General features: G+C 36.3%; 1 protein-coding gene across 6 annotated transcripts in view; it reads right to left on the bottom strand.

Annotated features, from left to right (window-relative positions):
- Positions 1-16557, bottom strand: part of dnc (phosphodiesterase dunce) — a 562555-nt gene that overhangs the window by 105674 nt on the left and 440324 nt on the right. For all 6 annotated transcript variants that reach the window (XM_089096264.1, XM_089096265.1, XM_089096266.1 and 3 more), the window contains one exon: positions 12054-12121. In XM_089096264.1, coding sequence (XP_088952390.1) covers positions 12054-12121 — 68 coding nt within the window. The remainder of the gene's footprint in view (positions 1-12053; positions 12122-16557) is intronic.

Here is a 16557-nt window from a genome sequence, read left to right as displayed (position 1 = left end):
TTGAAATATTGAAAAATAAAACAGTTTTTAAATCTTGAAGGCAAGGAAAGGCCTACACAATTTGCACTTTTGTTATATTTCACTTTGTTTTTATAAATAAAATCTAGTCCATTTTGGAAGGAATTGTCTCGAGGGATTTGACAGAGGTGAGTGGATTTTCTAAGGGATAAGTTTTTCGTGGGGGAATTTTCTAGGGGATGAATTTTCCATGAGAGAGAAAAATTTCTTAGAGTAAATTTTCAACAAAGGGGGATTTCCGGCATGATTTGAAATATGATACAAATTAAATTAAAAAAACAAGTTCTTTTTTAAGTGAAAGTAAAGAGAATTTTCCAGGAGGAATTGCCCGGGAGAATTTTCCGGGGGCAATTTTTGGAGAGGAACGAAATCTTCGGAAGAAATTTTCTGGGAGGAATCTTATGCAAGAGGAATTTTTCGCATAGGAATTTCCTACAGGAAGAATTTCTTGTGGGAGGATTTGGGGATTTGCCGGTATGATTTGAAAAAATCAGAAATTAAATTTAAAAAAGAAACCCAGTTTTTTCAACTGAAAGAAAGGAGCAACATTAAAACTTAAAACGAAGAGAAATTACTACATATACGAGGGGGCTGGCCCCTCCTTGATCCCTCGCTCTTTACGCTAAAGTTTGACTTTTTGTCCTAATCCTCTAAAAACCACTCTTGATAGCCCAAGGCCCGTTTAGTTAGACTAAGAAGCACCTTTAGAGCATAAAAAAACTTAGCGCAATGAGTGTAGGATTGAGAAGGGGGCAGCCCCCTTAATATACGGGATACTTTCTGTTCTTCTTAAGTTTTAATGTTGCTCCTTACTTTCAGTTGAAACAGCTGGTTTTTTTTAATGATTACCAAAAGGCCCATTTCTTATAGTCCCAGCTAAAAAACTTAACAAGGGAGTGACTCTGCGTTCTGTGGACTTCCGATTAATCCAGACTGAGCCATTTATCTCAAAGATCACTTGACCTTGATCTTCCACGCAGAGATTTGCCAGTTTAGCAATCAGACAAATCCATGGACATTATTGCCTTCTATCAATAATATCTTTATACACAGTCTTTTTTTCAAGACAATTACCACTCATTTGTTTCTCCTTTAAAAGCAATTACTAGAATAAAGAACGATTGATCAAAAACCTTAAAGACATTAGAAATAGATAAGGAGATAGAGTTAAAACTCACTAACTCATTTTTTTTAGAATACCGAGGACATTAAAACAAAGATCTTCTGTCCGTTCTTGCCTGAAAACCATTAATGTTTCTTTTGGTCATTTCAAAATTATGAAGTTTTAGGGCAGTGCCACATTTTTGTCAGTGTTGCCACGTTGAACCATGAAAAAAAAATATAAGCACAAATAATTAATCAAATTGATAGAACTTTTCGTCCGTCAGAAACCGTACATCAACAATCTGCTGATTCTTAAAGACAACTCGTAAAGAGACTCATAAGGGGACTGCATGTCTCACTTCTTCAATAAAGCTACACCTTCTTAAGCTGTTAAGTATCCTATGTTTCCAGCTTATTTTTTACTGATTCCGGTCCCACTTCTTTTTTTCCAAATTGGCTTCCGCTACTACCAAAGATTGCCTCGCTGCATACGGAGGACTTTTTCTTTCAAAACTGAATTCCCTGTTTTTCCTAATTTCTTTGAATATGTCTGGTTGTGTAAGTTTCCATTTAGCCAGCTAAAAGGATTAGATTTTATTTTCGCTGTGCTTGGTACTTTAGCCAACTAAAATGATCAGATTTTATTTCTACTGTTCTTGGTACTTTAGCCAACTAAAATGATCAAATTTTTTTTCCACTGTTCTTTGTATTTTAGCCAACTACAATGATCAGATTTTATTTTCACTGTTCTTGGTACTTTAGCCAACTAAAATGATAAATTTTATTTCCATTGTTCTTGGTACTTTAGCCAACTAAAATAATAATACTTTATTTCCACTGTTCTTGGTACTTTAGCCAACCAAAATGATCAAATCTTATTTCTACTGTGGTTGGTACTTTAGCCAACTAAGATTATCAGATTTTATTTCCACTATTCTTGGTACTTTAGCCATCCAAAATGATCAAATTTTATTTCTACTGTTCTTGGTACTTAAGCCAACTAAAATGATAAAATTTTATTTCCACTGTTCTCGGTACTTTAGCCAACTAAAATGATAAAATTTTATTTCGACTGTTCTTAGTACTTTAGCCAACTAAAGTGATCAGATTTTATTTCCACTATTCTTGGTACTTTAGCCAACTAAAATGGTCAAATTTTATTTCCACTGTTCCTGGCACTTTAGCCAACTAAAATGATCAAACTTTATTTCCACTGTTCTTTGTACTTTAGCCAACTAAAATGACCAAACTTTATTTCCACTGTTCTTGGTACTTTAGACAACTAGAATGGTCACATTTTATTTCCACTCTTCTCGATACTTGGGCCAACAAAAATGATCAGATTTTATATATAAAAAATGAAATGGTTTCAAAGGGTTTAGACATTTACATGTGATATTCAAAGCATAAATAGCGAAGTATGGAGCGAGTATTCAAACTATATTCATATGAGAATAGCTCCCTTGAAAGATATACGTAACAGAAATTTACACTGGTTTCCAGGTTTCGAATTGTCATTCAAAATTTTATTTTCGAAAATTTTCCAAGCAAAGAAAAACATGCCTTTGGTCATTTATTTCTTAGATCAAACCCATACATATTAAAAAAAAATAGATGGCCTTAGAATGTCCTTTCAAGCTTAGATGGGTTTACAAACAAAACCTAAATAATTTCCTTTTTGTCTGCGAGTGGGTTGTACATGGTAGAACCGAAATATTTATTTGCGATTTTTCGGTTAATCTATTTTCAGTTGTAGTTTTTTAAAGTAGCGACCTAGGACTTAATCTTGGTGTCAAATGGGGGAGGGGTTCAAATTAAAACATAGAATATGTTACACCCCCCTAGATTTTGAAAATTACATTTTGCCCCCTACCTTAATTGTCGCGAATTGATACCTCAGGAAGGGGAAATGTCTACTGAGTCTAACCCTCCCCCTTGGTGACCCCTATGATTTTGCAATGCAATATCTTAGCTTCAATTGCAATTGCTTGACCCTTCTTTTTGTAGGAATGTGAGGTCATTTTAGATGTTCCTACTACATTCGAGTAAAGAGGAATTTCTGAATAACTTACGTTTACTACATTTTTTACACATATTGAATATTTTACACCATTTATCAAAATATGAGCCTCTACTAAAGGATGCCACAGCGAACAGATTTTGTATAAATGATAATTTGGCTCCTTTTGCATGGATACTGCGCCAAAAGAAACGAGATTGAGCAAAAGCTACTATAGACTGCACGTTGTTTTGCGCATGGTTTCGAAATTTTACGTTGTCCAGCCAAAGGTCAAACAAGGTTGTTGATATTTAGACTCGGAAGAATTCGATAATCTAAATTATCATCCACCCTTGATTATGGGCTGTATGAGAGTCAATTGAATGAACCGTATAAGTTATTATTCTGTTTGAATCCCTTGAATCACTAAGTCAATAAAACTTATTTTTCAGGCAAAATGATTATTAAGTAGTGTCGCTTCTCGACTTAGACGCATGCGTGGTGAAGTCAACTTCAAGTTGGCTTGAGCCACTCAGGACTAATTTGTCAAAATATCAAATAAGTGAATATTAAGACAATTGCAGGAAATTATTGGGAAATCAATATCATAGTTTCCGAAAGGGGTTGGACAAACCCCCTATATTTTCACTGAAGCCTATCAGAGCCACGAAATAGTTCTCACCATTGAAGACACATTCATTCATCAAGTCAAAGGTCTATAACATGAACCGTGGTAGCAGTGAAAATTATAAATACTACTACTACTACTACTAACAACTCACTGCAGCACCTAGCCGCCTGAGACCAACACAGCTACGCACACTCCTCGTCCATCCCAATCTATTCAAAGCTTCCCTTTTTACGCCCGCCCATGAAGTTCCCATTTCATTTAAATCTTTCTTTATGACGTCCTCCCACCCCAGACGAGGCTCTTTGCGTTTAGAGTATTATTGACGTTATTATTGTTATTATGTTATTATTGTTCTTATATAATTTTTGTTATTATGCTTTTACTGTTATTATTGTTATTATGTTATTGCTGTTATTATTGTTATTATATTACGTTATTATGTTATTATTGACGAAGGATTATCGAAAGCACATTAAGTCTTTATTTCGGAAGAGTTATGAGGACTCTAGACTTCTATCAAACACGAATCAGAGCAAATACGACGTTTTTCAAAAGATTGTTAGGACTACGCATTTAAAAGAACACATTCACAGACAGTAAAAGGAGATTGGGAGTTTTTTCTTTGACGTTATATATGGACTTTTAAGACGTAATTTCACCAGTATTGAGTCAAAAATGGACCAGCTTGTGGACAGGTTCGGTAAGCGTCGCGAAAGTATTGTCGACTTTCCGCTTAACAGTGAAGTTTAAGTGCGGTGTCTACATAGCTGAGATGTTGTTTTTATCGTCGGTTTTTTCTTGATAGTGCTTTCATTTGTCTTTAATTTTCTGTATCTCTGTACTCCTCTACGCGCATAACCGTTCTCTTTGTACCGACCATCGATGGACTCCAAAACGACAAGGACACGATCTTGATCTTGCCAAGATAAATTTAATTTTGACCAGGCTGGTTCGAAATTGCAGCTAGAGAATCAGAAGACTCGCGGATAATTCCAAGAAAATAAGTCTTTGTTGCGAAAATTAATGAGAATTTTGAGCTAGAATATGAATTTAAATTATGGCTGAATCTGAAAGCGGTATAAGTTTGTTTCCAAACTGGCCAGAATTATCTTCCTTTACCATGTAGTAGCAAATGTTTTGACAGGGATTGGGCCAGTTTCAGGGGCAAACGAAATATATTTGTATTTTGAATATGACGTAGATGGGAATAATTATGGCATACATTTTAGGCGAATATATAACAGTCATTTCATGCAACACTAACGTCGTTTAGGTATATTAAACTGGAACTTCCGTGCATTTTGAAATTGACGAATAGAGACATCAATCCGGATAGTTTTAAGCTGCTAAGAATATTGTAAGCTATGTGTATGAGTTGGGCATCCCCCTCCTCAGCCCATCGCTCTTTAACCACTAAACCCGGAATTCAGAGTTTATTTATTCCTCAATAAATGTAAAAAAAACACTTCAACACAGTCTCCCTCGCAAGGTTCTATGATCAAAAAAAGAAAAAAAAAAAAAAAATAGGGGAGAGGAGAAGCAAAAATGAAGCAAACACGTTCAAAAAAATATTTTCAAAATAATCCATTCACACCTTCAAGAGACTCAACACAAACACATACACACACAAACACACACACACACACACACAAACACGAAAACAAACACACAAAAACGCAAAAACACACAAACAAACACACACAAACAAAGAAACAAACACAAATACACACACACACACACAAACACACACACACACACACACACACACACACACACACACACACACACACACACACACACACACACACACACACACACACACACACACACACACACACACACACACACACACACACACACACACACACACACACACACACACACACACACACACACACACACACACACACACACACACACACACACACACACACACACACACACACACACACACACACACACACACACACACACACACACACACACACACACACACACACACACACACACACACACACACACACACACACACACACACACACACACACACACACACACACACACACACACACACACACACACACACACACACACACACACACACACACACACACACACACACACACACACACACACACACACACACACACACACACACACACACACACACACACACACACACACACACACACACACACACACACACACACACACACACACACACACACACACACACACACACACACACACACACACACACACACACACACACACACACACACACACACACACACACACACACACACACACACACACACACACACACACACACACACACACACACACACACACACACACACACACACACACACACACACACACACACACACACACACACACACACACACACACACACACACACACACACACACACACACACACACACACACACACACACACACACACACACACACACACACACACACACACACACACACACACACACACACACACACACACACACACACACACACACACACACACACACACACACACACACACACACACACACACACACACACACACACACACACACACACACACACACACACACACACACACACACACACACACACACACACACACACACACACACACACACACACACACACACACACACACACACACACACACACACACACACACACACACACACACACACACACACACACACACACACACACACACACACACACACACACACACACACACACACACACACACACACACACACACACACACACACACACACACACACACACACACACACACACACACACACACACACACACACACACACACACACACACACACACACACACACACACACACACACACACACACACACACACACACACACACACACACACACACACACACACACACACACACACACACACACACACACACACACACACACACACACACACACACACACACACACACACACACACACACACACACACACACACACACACACACACACACACACACACACACACACACACACACACACACACACACACACACACACACACACACACACACACACACACACACACACACACACACACACACACACACACACACACACACACACACACACACACACACACACACACACACACACACACACACACACACACACACACACACACACACACACACACACACACACACACACACACACACACACACACACACACACACACACACACACACACACACACACACACACACACACACACACACACACACACACACACACACACACACACACACACACACACACACACACACACACACACACACACACACACACACACACACACACACACACACACACACACACACACACACACACACACACACACACACACACACACACACACACACACACACACACACACACACACACACACACACACACACACACACACACACACACACACACACACACACACACACACACACACACACACACACACACACACACACACACACACACACACACACACACACACACACACACACACACACACACACACACACACACACACACACACACACACACACACACACACACACACACACACACACACACACACACACACACACACACACACACACACACACACACACACACACACACACACACACACACACACACACACACACACACACACACACACACACACACACACACACACACACACACACACACACACACACACACACACACACACACACACACACACACACACACACACACACACACACACACACACACACACACACACACACACACACACACACACACACACACACACACACACACACACACACACACACACACACACACACACACACACACACACACACACACACACACACACACACACACACACACACACACACACACACACACACACACACACACACACACACACACACACACACACACACACACACACACACACACACACACACACACACACACACACACACACACACACACACACACACACACACACACACACACACACACACACACACACACACACACACACACACACACACATTTTGCCAAAACAATATAATGAGGAATCTAACAGGGATTTTAGATGGAATTAATAGTGATTCTACGTCTACAGTCCTGTAGAGAACTAGAGACTGTAGAGACTACAGAGAACTGTAGCCTAAAGACTGTAGACTAAAGAGAGTAGAGACAGAGACTAAAGACTGCAGAGAACTACACATTTTTCCTGTAGAGAACTAGAGATTGTAGAGACTACAGAGAACTGTAGCCTAAAGACTGTAGAGTAAAGAGAGTAGAGACAGAGACTAAAGACTGCAGAGAACTACACATTTTTCCTGTAGAGAACTAGAGATTGTAGAGACTACAGAGAACTGTAGCCTAAAGACTGTAGAGTAAAGAGAGTAGAGACAGAGACTAAAGACTGTAGAGAACTTTATGCTTGCAATTGACCTGTTTCAGATTTGAACTTAAAAATTATTTTTTACAGCTTGAAAGTTTATTTTTTCACTGGAAAAATTATGATGAGAATAAATAATATCTTCTTGTTTCTGCACTTGCAAAAACTGCCTTCTTTTTTAAGCGAGTCAAAACTCATATTGTTTTTCAAATACTTTCTAGAAAGTCCAAAGAGTTTTGCTTTCGATCAGACTTAGAATTCCCATAGGGAATTCAAGGGATTCCTTTGACAAAATTTACAGTTTACAGTCATAACTTAGCTTAAATTCCCTTTTGCGCCAGAGCTTGTAAAGCCCTAACCTGGCGCCGAAAAATCTGGCGGTGTTTGCACGTTGAATTGACGAAACAACTATGTTTTGATCGATAAGGCCTTCATGATCAAAATGCTTCTTGCGTTTACTACAATTAATGGAGAGCCTGACAGAAACATGATAAATGACGCTTTTTATTTGTGAGGAAAGGAACCAAGAAAATCCTTTGGAACTTGAAGGGAAAAAAAGAACTTACTTGGATCGAAGTAAAAACTGCTTTAGCTAAATTGAGTTTCGCCAAGTATAATGCTTAATTAGCAACCAAGGTTATTTTTTATTAGTAAAAGTAGCAAATTGAAAGGTCGTTCTTTTTTCCGAATAAGATAAATATTTTTATTTTATCCTAATATTTTTTCAGTTGAATTTTCTCAGTTAACCTTGTGGAGCTCCTAGTAATATACAAGAGCACCCGTTTAGAGGAGGATGTGTAGACTACGCGAAATTCGAAGGCAAAGCAAAGGTTTGAAAAAAAAACGTTTTTCCAGATTCAAAGGCTTACAGTAAAAATCCAAGAATATTATATTTGCTAAAGTTTGCCAAATGTTGCAAATAATTCGTATTTTGATCTTGTAGGAGGCAGAAGGTAACATTGCTAATCTGTCTCCTACCCAATGGTTTGTATAAGAAACGGGACAGGCACATTCCCTAGTTACCAATTAAACACTGGCAAACCTTAAAAATACCTTAAGCTATTTTTCAAATAGTACAATGACTACAGAAATTTCGCAGGCAAAGCAAATGTTTGCCAAAAGACTTGCTTTTCCAGGTTCAAACCCAAAGCAATAATTAAAAAAAAAACTATTTTTTCTCATAAATTTTATTTGTAGAAGTTTATAAAATGTTGCAAATTATTCATATTTTTGGTCTTGCAAGAGACAGAAGGACAAATCTGGTCTGTCTCCTTTTCCATTGACTCCTATGAGAAGCGGGATATGCGCATTCCCTAGTTTTTAATAAAAGACTGGAAAACCTTTAAAAGGGGATGTTTATAACATAACAGAGCAGTTGATCCAACAAAACATCAATTGATCCAAGTATCTTAAGGGGAAGACGCCAAGAACCGAGTGCCACAGGAACAGTTTCATTTGGCACTGTACTTATAAATAGCACAGTAGACAGAATATACAGTATCAACAAAGGCTATACTCTCCATTAAAAATATGTGATACAGATTTAAAACCACACAAGATTCATACTCCGCCTTCGCGCACGCACAATGACAATTGTTTCCGATGTACACATGCACTTGAGCCAAGGTTCTGACGTATAGGCCCAGCGTTGATACGCGCGGTATCAAATGTGTGTCATGTTTGGAAAAAGAGGTCTCTGCGGTCTACAGTGATAAATGGAATGATTTTCCAGGGTATTTTTATCCTAAAAACTATCTGTTGATTCCATAAAAAGAGGGTAAAACAGACACTTGCTGCCTTGAAGTGGAATGAGGTGAACGACAAGGACCATATCAGATAACAAGAAATATCTGCGTCGAGCCAGTCAATCCGCGTAAAAAAGAAGATAAATCCGGTCGTTGCACATCAGAAGTTAAGGTATCCACCCCTCCAATGTCGAAAAGTGTTAACTTTTCAGAACTAGGAGGTTACCAAATCTTGCTACGTTATGTTTCTGCCATTATTCGTAAATACATGTTCACAAGTGACATAACGGTTGATATATCAAGAGTTTAAACTTGACTTATTCCATTAAAATGGCTCTAACCAGATTGACGCACCCCGAATCTTGTATTTTTAAAGTCAGAACTTATTTGGATAAAAGATCTTCCTGAATATTCAGAGTGCGTTTTAGTAACCACCTAATCGAGATGTAATGCCCTTTTTGTGACATAATAGGTTATATTCCCCCAATCTTCTAGGATTAATAGCTCAAAAATACGTTTTCAACGCGTCTTAAAAAAAACAAATTTTTGACACTTCAGAGGGAACCTGTACCGTGAGTAAAATATGGCATATTTAAAAAAAAAAAAAAAAAAATCCTTCCTTCTAAAGATAATTACGACTTCCTCAAATTAAGTTTAAATCTAGTTTCAGAAAAAGAAAAGTCCTTAATCAGCAAAGGGAAAAATTGCATTTTAGCCTCAGACAAAGAACGGCGCTATCCAGTTTTGTATTTCGCTAAGATAGTGGGCAATAAAAAAGATACTACACACAATGTTTCTCAGGAAGTTAAATTATAAGAGCGGTGTGAACGTTTGAATCATAAGAAATATTCAAAACAATTTATTGGACGAAGGGTTCGCATCCTTGGGCCACTTGGGCCAATTGTGAGTCAGCTCTTAGAGCGCAGGACAAAAACTATATTTTATAGTGTGGTAAAAGTGCTTTTTGGAGGATTCGTAAATCAGATTCAGGATTATTATGATCAGAGTTATTTCGGCATTCAAGCATTGGAATTCAGTCATTATCGTTATCTCAGTCACCGTCGTTGTCATTTGAAGTGAACCACGGCTGTACACCTAAATATGTAATTCTCAATAAAACCATTGCTTCTCTATTTGTGTTTATTTTATTTTATATGCTGTATCTAGTCACACGACAGGTAATTATTTCATATGCCTCCAAGGTACGTTCCCAGGGATCTGATCTCCAGATAGCTCGAGGAAAAGAGGTTACACTTATGTAGCTATACATCTTGTTTTTTCTCAAGAATTGAAGGTGACTCGGTAAAAAATCTACCTTAAGCCCCATTGCTGTGGCACAGGCCTCGATGGCACAATCTTTAGCGCTATAAGTGGCACTATTGGAGAATTCATAAGGTGTAAGTTCACAGCCTTAAAGCATAAAATTACATTGACACGCTCAATATTTATGACCACAATTAAGCCCAGTCCCATAAATTTTTATCGCTACAAACCTCTTACATTTTCAACTAGAGAATTGAGTCCCTTTTGTAGTTTTTGCCATAAGCTCATTTCAAGACCTAATCTAATATTTAAAATTTTGTCCTCTTGTATGGTTAAAAAAAAAAAAAAAAAAAAAAAAAAAAAAAAAAAAAAAAAAAAGGATCGCAACAGAAGACAGGAGTTATAAAATGTTAGTTCAAAAAGGAGTTCAAAAAGGAGTTCATGTTAATTCTTAAAGATCCAGTAATCCATTAAAGTTAAGATGTTCTGCAATTAATGACTTATTTTGTATGATTTTAAACTTATTTTTTTAGTACATTCCAATGAACTTATAGTATCAATCTTTAAACTGTGCAACATACCTAACTTCATTTCAATATGCAGAGGAATAAGTTAGGGTCAATATTCTGCTTTCGTTCGACCCAAAAAAGGTTAGAAAAACGGAAAGAATTAAATTTAATAGATTATAAAAAATGAATGCAAATTGAAATTGGAGGTATAAAATATGGAACCATAGAATCAAAACAGTTTAAAAAAAATAGAAAATAGATTCTAAAAAATATGAAAGCAGTTCTTACCTCCATATTGAAGATTGTTCTTTGGCATAAAAGACTGTGGGCCGGTAGTACTTGAAGATCTTCTGTTCCTAAGAAAAAAACTGACTTGAATGCTTTACTGATTGGTATCTCTTCTTCGTTTAACAAACTAAAAAAATATTTTTCACAAGCACTGGAGTACTTGTGCTGACATCTCCCATTCGTAATTAATCAGTCATAGACGTAATTAATAAAAACAATAAATTTAAAGGCTATCTGTTTACTATTATATACTCGCTATGTCCACCAATCATAGCTCTGTTAGATGCATGGGGTGTCACAACACCAGAGACTTGAAGCTATTGTTTGTCAAGCAAGCTTTATATGTTTTTATATACATTAGGTTACATTAAAATTGCTATTAATTCGTTACGTAGTCTCAGTCGGTGTGGCCTATTTTCAGTCGGTGTGCCCTATTTTCAGTCGTAGTCTCATTCGGCGTGGCTCGTAGATCAAGTTGAAACAATAAAACAAATTTTTGTGGGTTCGGGGGCAAAGGGACCCAAATTTTAACTGGTGAACTTGGATTTACGTCTGCGAGGGCCGAAAATCTCAGTATTACCTGAGTAAAGCGACTGCCAACTCCGACGGCTGATATTTTGAGCATTCCCCCAGTGAAGTGTTGCCAAATGCAAGGGCTGAGAAAAACACCAAATGGGTACAGAAAAGCAAAAAAAGCCTCTAATGGTGCCCAATGCATATAATAAATACTGCACGTCAATTATTTCTACGGTTATCATAAAATTTTAAATACTTTTTGAAAATTAATCTTTTTTTATCTGAAAAATTGAGTCTTCCATCGTTGAGCCCTCTAAAAAATTTTGAAGAAAGGACCTATTGTCTAGTGGAATGCACTTTACTCCATGTGAAATTCATAAGGCGTTAAGTCATGACAGAAAACGGTAGGTTTAGTCAAACGAAAATTGCCAAGCGGCATCGCTTTTGGAATTCTGGAAGAATTCCAGGTACGTCGTATTAAAAGCCAATATGTGGAGTCTTCTGAGAAATTTTTCATAAGAAGATGAAAAAAAAAATGTTTTAAGGCCTAATTATGAAACGAAAGAAATGGAAATATTTTCTAGTGAATAGGCACGAAGCTTCTATTTATCTTAAAAATGATATTTCCAAACAAAAAAAAAAGCAAAATCTTGAACTTTTATCTGCAACAGAAGCAAAGCAAATATTTACCCACAGATTTTTTTTTTTAACCTAGTGAAGGGATATCTAATTACCAAAGCGAAATTCAATTCCGCTTCCAAAGCGCAATTACCAAAGCGAAATTCAACGGCCGCCAAGCTGCCGTTTCTTCCTCTCCACTCCTCAACAATGAAGTTTTCTATGCACAGTCCGCTGGGTCTTTCCTCCTCGCCGGTCTCAATTTATCTCCTGTCTTTTATGCAGACGAAATTTTGAACTTAAGTCGCACTATCCAGCGCATTAACGGCGTTTCAGATTGCTAAAATCTGAGTATGCAGAACTCGGTCTTGAATTCTATGCTGAAAAGTCGTAAGTTGTGTTCTTCAACTGGAAGCACACACCACCACCAGCTATTCCTCTCTGGAATAGCAGGATCAAGCCAGTTCATCACATTACTTAGCTCCGTCTCCCCATAAGAGACTCAATAAATCGCAAGCGACAATCCCTTATAGCTTATATCGGACGCCGAGTAGGGCTATCGTATGCTTCTTTTGCGACAATAAGCATCGTTTCAACCGCCATCTTCTTTCGAAACTTGTCAACTCAGTTGTTCTACCACATTATCTATATATAGCACCGGTTTGGAAAATGTTTACTAAAGCTGATAAGTAAGAACTTCTTTCAGTTTTCTTTCGTTTCGCAAAATATTAGTTACATTTCACACCATGAACTCGCAACTCTTATCTTGTTAGAAAATTCAGCTAAAAATAATAAAAATGATAATAATAATAATAATAATAATAATAATAATAATAATAATAACAATAATAATAATAATAATAATAATAACAATAATAATGATAATAATAATATTAATAATGATAATAATAATAATAATGATAATAATAATAATAATAATAATAATAATAATAATAATAATAATAATAATAATAATAATAACAATAATAACAATAATAATAATAATAATAATAATAATGATCTAAATCCTCTAAGCGGTTACTAAAATGAAAAAAAATTGAACACCGCTTCAAAGTCGCTTTGTAGGAATTAAGAATTTCTAGCACCATAAATGTTATAGCATTACAAATTTGAACTTAAAAATGCCTATAATACTATCACCACACGAAAAATTTTTAGGCGCACTTTTCACCAGTGAAACCTGTGTTTCAGTTTTTATTTGCAGTAAAAAATAAAAACTGTAAGTTTTTACAGTTTTTATTTGCAGTAAAAGTTTTTATTTGCAGTAAGATAAAACGAAACGAATATTTGACTGAAACAAGACGATGTAAAATCCGGCTGGCAAAGTGAAATTCGACACTAGTCAGTGCCTAGCCTTAAGGAGCCAAGCTTAAGATGAAAGGTGTAAACCCAGCAGGAAGTTCGGTGAACAGGTAAGTAAATTTTAGAACAATTCCGTTCTTATCAGGAGGGAAAACTTTCCTTACACATGAAATTGCAAAAGGAAAACTTTTCTTGTTTAAACAAAACAAAGGGAGGGGTGAGTACCGTGATTAGGCTCAAGAGTGGGAGGGGGCATGTTTTTTAATCTCTTGGGAGAACAAGGGATTCACAAAAAGTCCCAATGCTGTGAAGTACAATTTTGCTAAAAATATGACAGATGATTTTTTTTGCGACACAAAGCAAAACAAGTAGTTATTGTGTTTGCTCCCTCTACATTTATTGTTTCGTTTTTTTTTGTCTGCGGTATTAATATTGTGTTCGAATATTAATATTCAAACACAAAACGACAGTTTTGATCAGTCGAACACTGAGACTCAGCATTATCTATGTATCGAATTATATTTTCGAAACTTGATCCGTATTTCTTAAGAATGAAAAATACGTTGAAGAGATACAAAAATAAGTGAAGTGTTCTTTCTTTTTATTTTTGCAAGTTTAGATAATATAAGGAAAAACCTAACTGATAGCGAACCAAAATTTTGGCTCAGTGAATGGATGGATCTAAACTTGCTATATATATATAATATATATATATATATATATATATATATATATATATATATATATATATATATATATATATATATATATATATATATATATATATATATATATATATATATATATATATATATATATGAGTATGTATATGTAATTATTAAAATAATAATTGGTATATTAATCAATTATTTATAAATTATATAAACTATGTCATCAATTATATCAATTAATTAGATAATCAATTATGAATCAATTAATATATTTAATTTATATATAAAAGTGTCAAAAACACCATTTATATAACTGTCTATAAAGTGTTCCTCCTTATTAAATTTACATTTTTATATAATTCGCTTGTTTTGTTGTTGTTGTTGTTTACTTTCTTTTTTTTATTCTTTTTTTTACAATAGACGAACACCTTCAGATACTTTTTTAGATCTTTAGCTAATATATTCATGGAACATAGAAGGGTATACATATGCTTGAGCGAATGGCTAAACAAAAGCTCCTATGGTAGATCTTGCTTTATAAGGCTCCATTTCTTAGCTGGATATATTTTTTTTTGTAGTAGAAAGACAGACAAATAAAAATAAATCCTTTACAAAGGAGGTTCAGCTTCCGATAAACACGGAAGTACTGGAATAAAGAAAGAAACACTTCCTTTAAGAATCGATAAGAAATTCTCGAGTTTGTCTATAACATCGGACTGGAGCCCAAAGAGATATTGAAAAAGGAATAAAACGAAGAGGTCTTACAAATTTCTGGAATAGATACAAAAAGATATCAAGGAAGGCTTAAAATCCACAGGGGAAGTTCATTCTCCAAGAGGACTTATCAGGAAAAGATCACTTTCAGCTAGTTTATAATAGGAATAAGGATTCGTCGCTTTTCGCGGGTCTGCCATAGATTAGCAGAATATCTCAGATTAAATACGGTTATGACCACAAGAAAAATTGCCTAGAACTGTTAGGGATTTCGCGTAAAGGGGTCAAAATAACACCTTAAATTAGGGCCAATTGAGAATACGATGTTTGGTTATAAAATGGCTCATAAATTAACACGGTATTCACGTGATGGTAAGACAGCGAACCTTATTGATTATGTTATAGTAAACCGCAGACTGCCAGGATCAATACAAGATACTAGGGTATATAGGAGTGCCGTTATTGATGTTAAAAGTAAAGATCTTTTAGCAGCAAGTATTATCTAGTAGTGTCATCTAGTAGTGTCAAGGGTTACTTTAAATCTGAAATATCGGAAGGGTAACTACCTCCCGGGAAGTTATGATGTAGGTAGACTCCAGAATGAGAATTTGAGAGATACTTTCCCGGAACAGTTGAATAATAAACTTGAGAGTTTAAAATTT

The sequence above is a fragment of the Artemia sp. Qi Xiang Cuo genome, chromosome 11, assembly GCF_049724085.1.
Source record: "Artemia sp. Qi Xiang Cuo chromosome 11, ASM4972408v1, whole genome shotgun sequence".
In the NCBI taxonomy this organism is placed as follows: Eukaryota; Metazoa; Arthropoda; class Branchiopoda; order Anostraca; family Artemiidae; genus Artemia; species Artemia sp. Qi Xiang Cuo.
The sequence above is the reverse complement of the archived record's forward strand: the minus strand, read 5'-3'. Positions and strand labels throughout refer to the sequence as shown.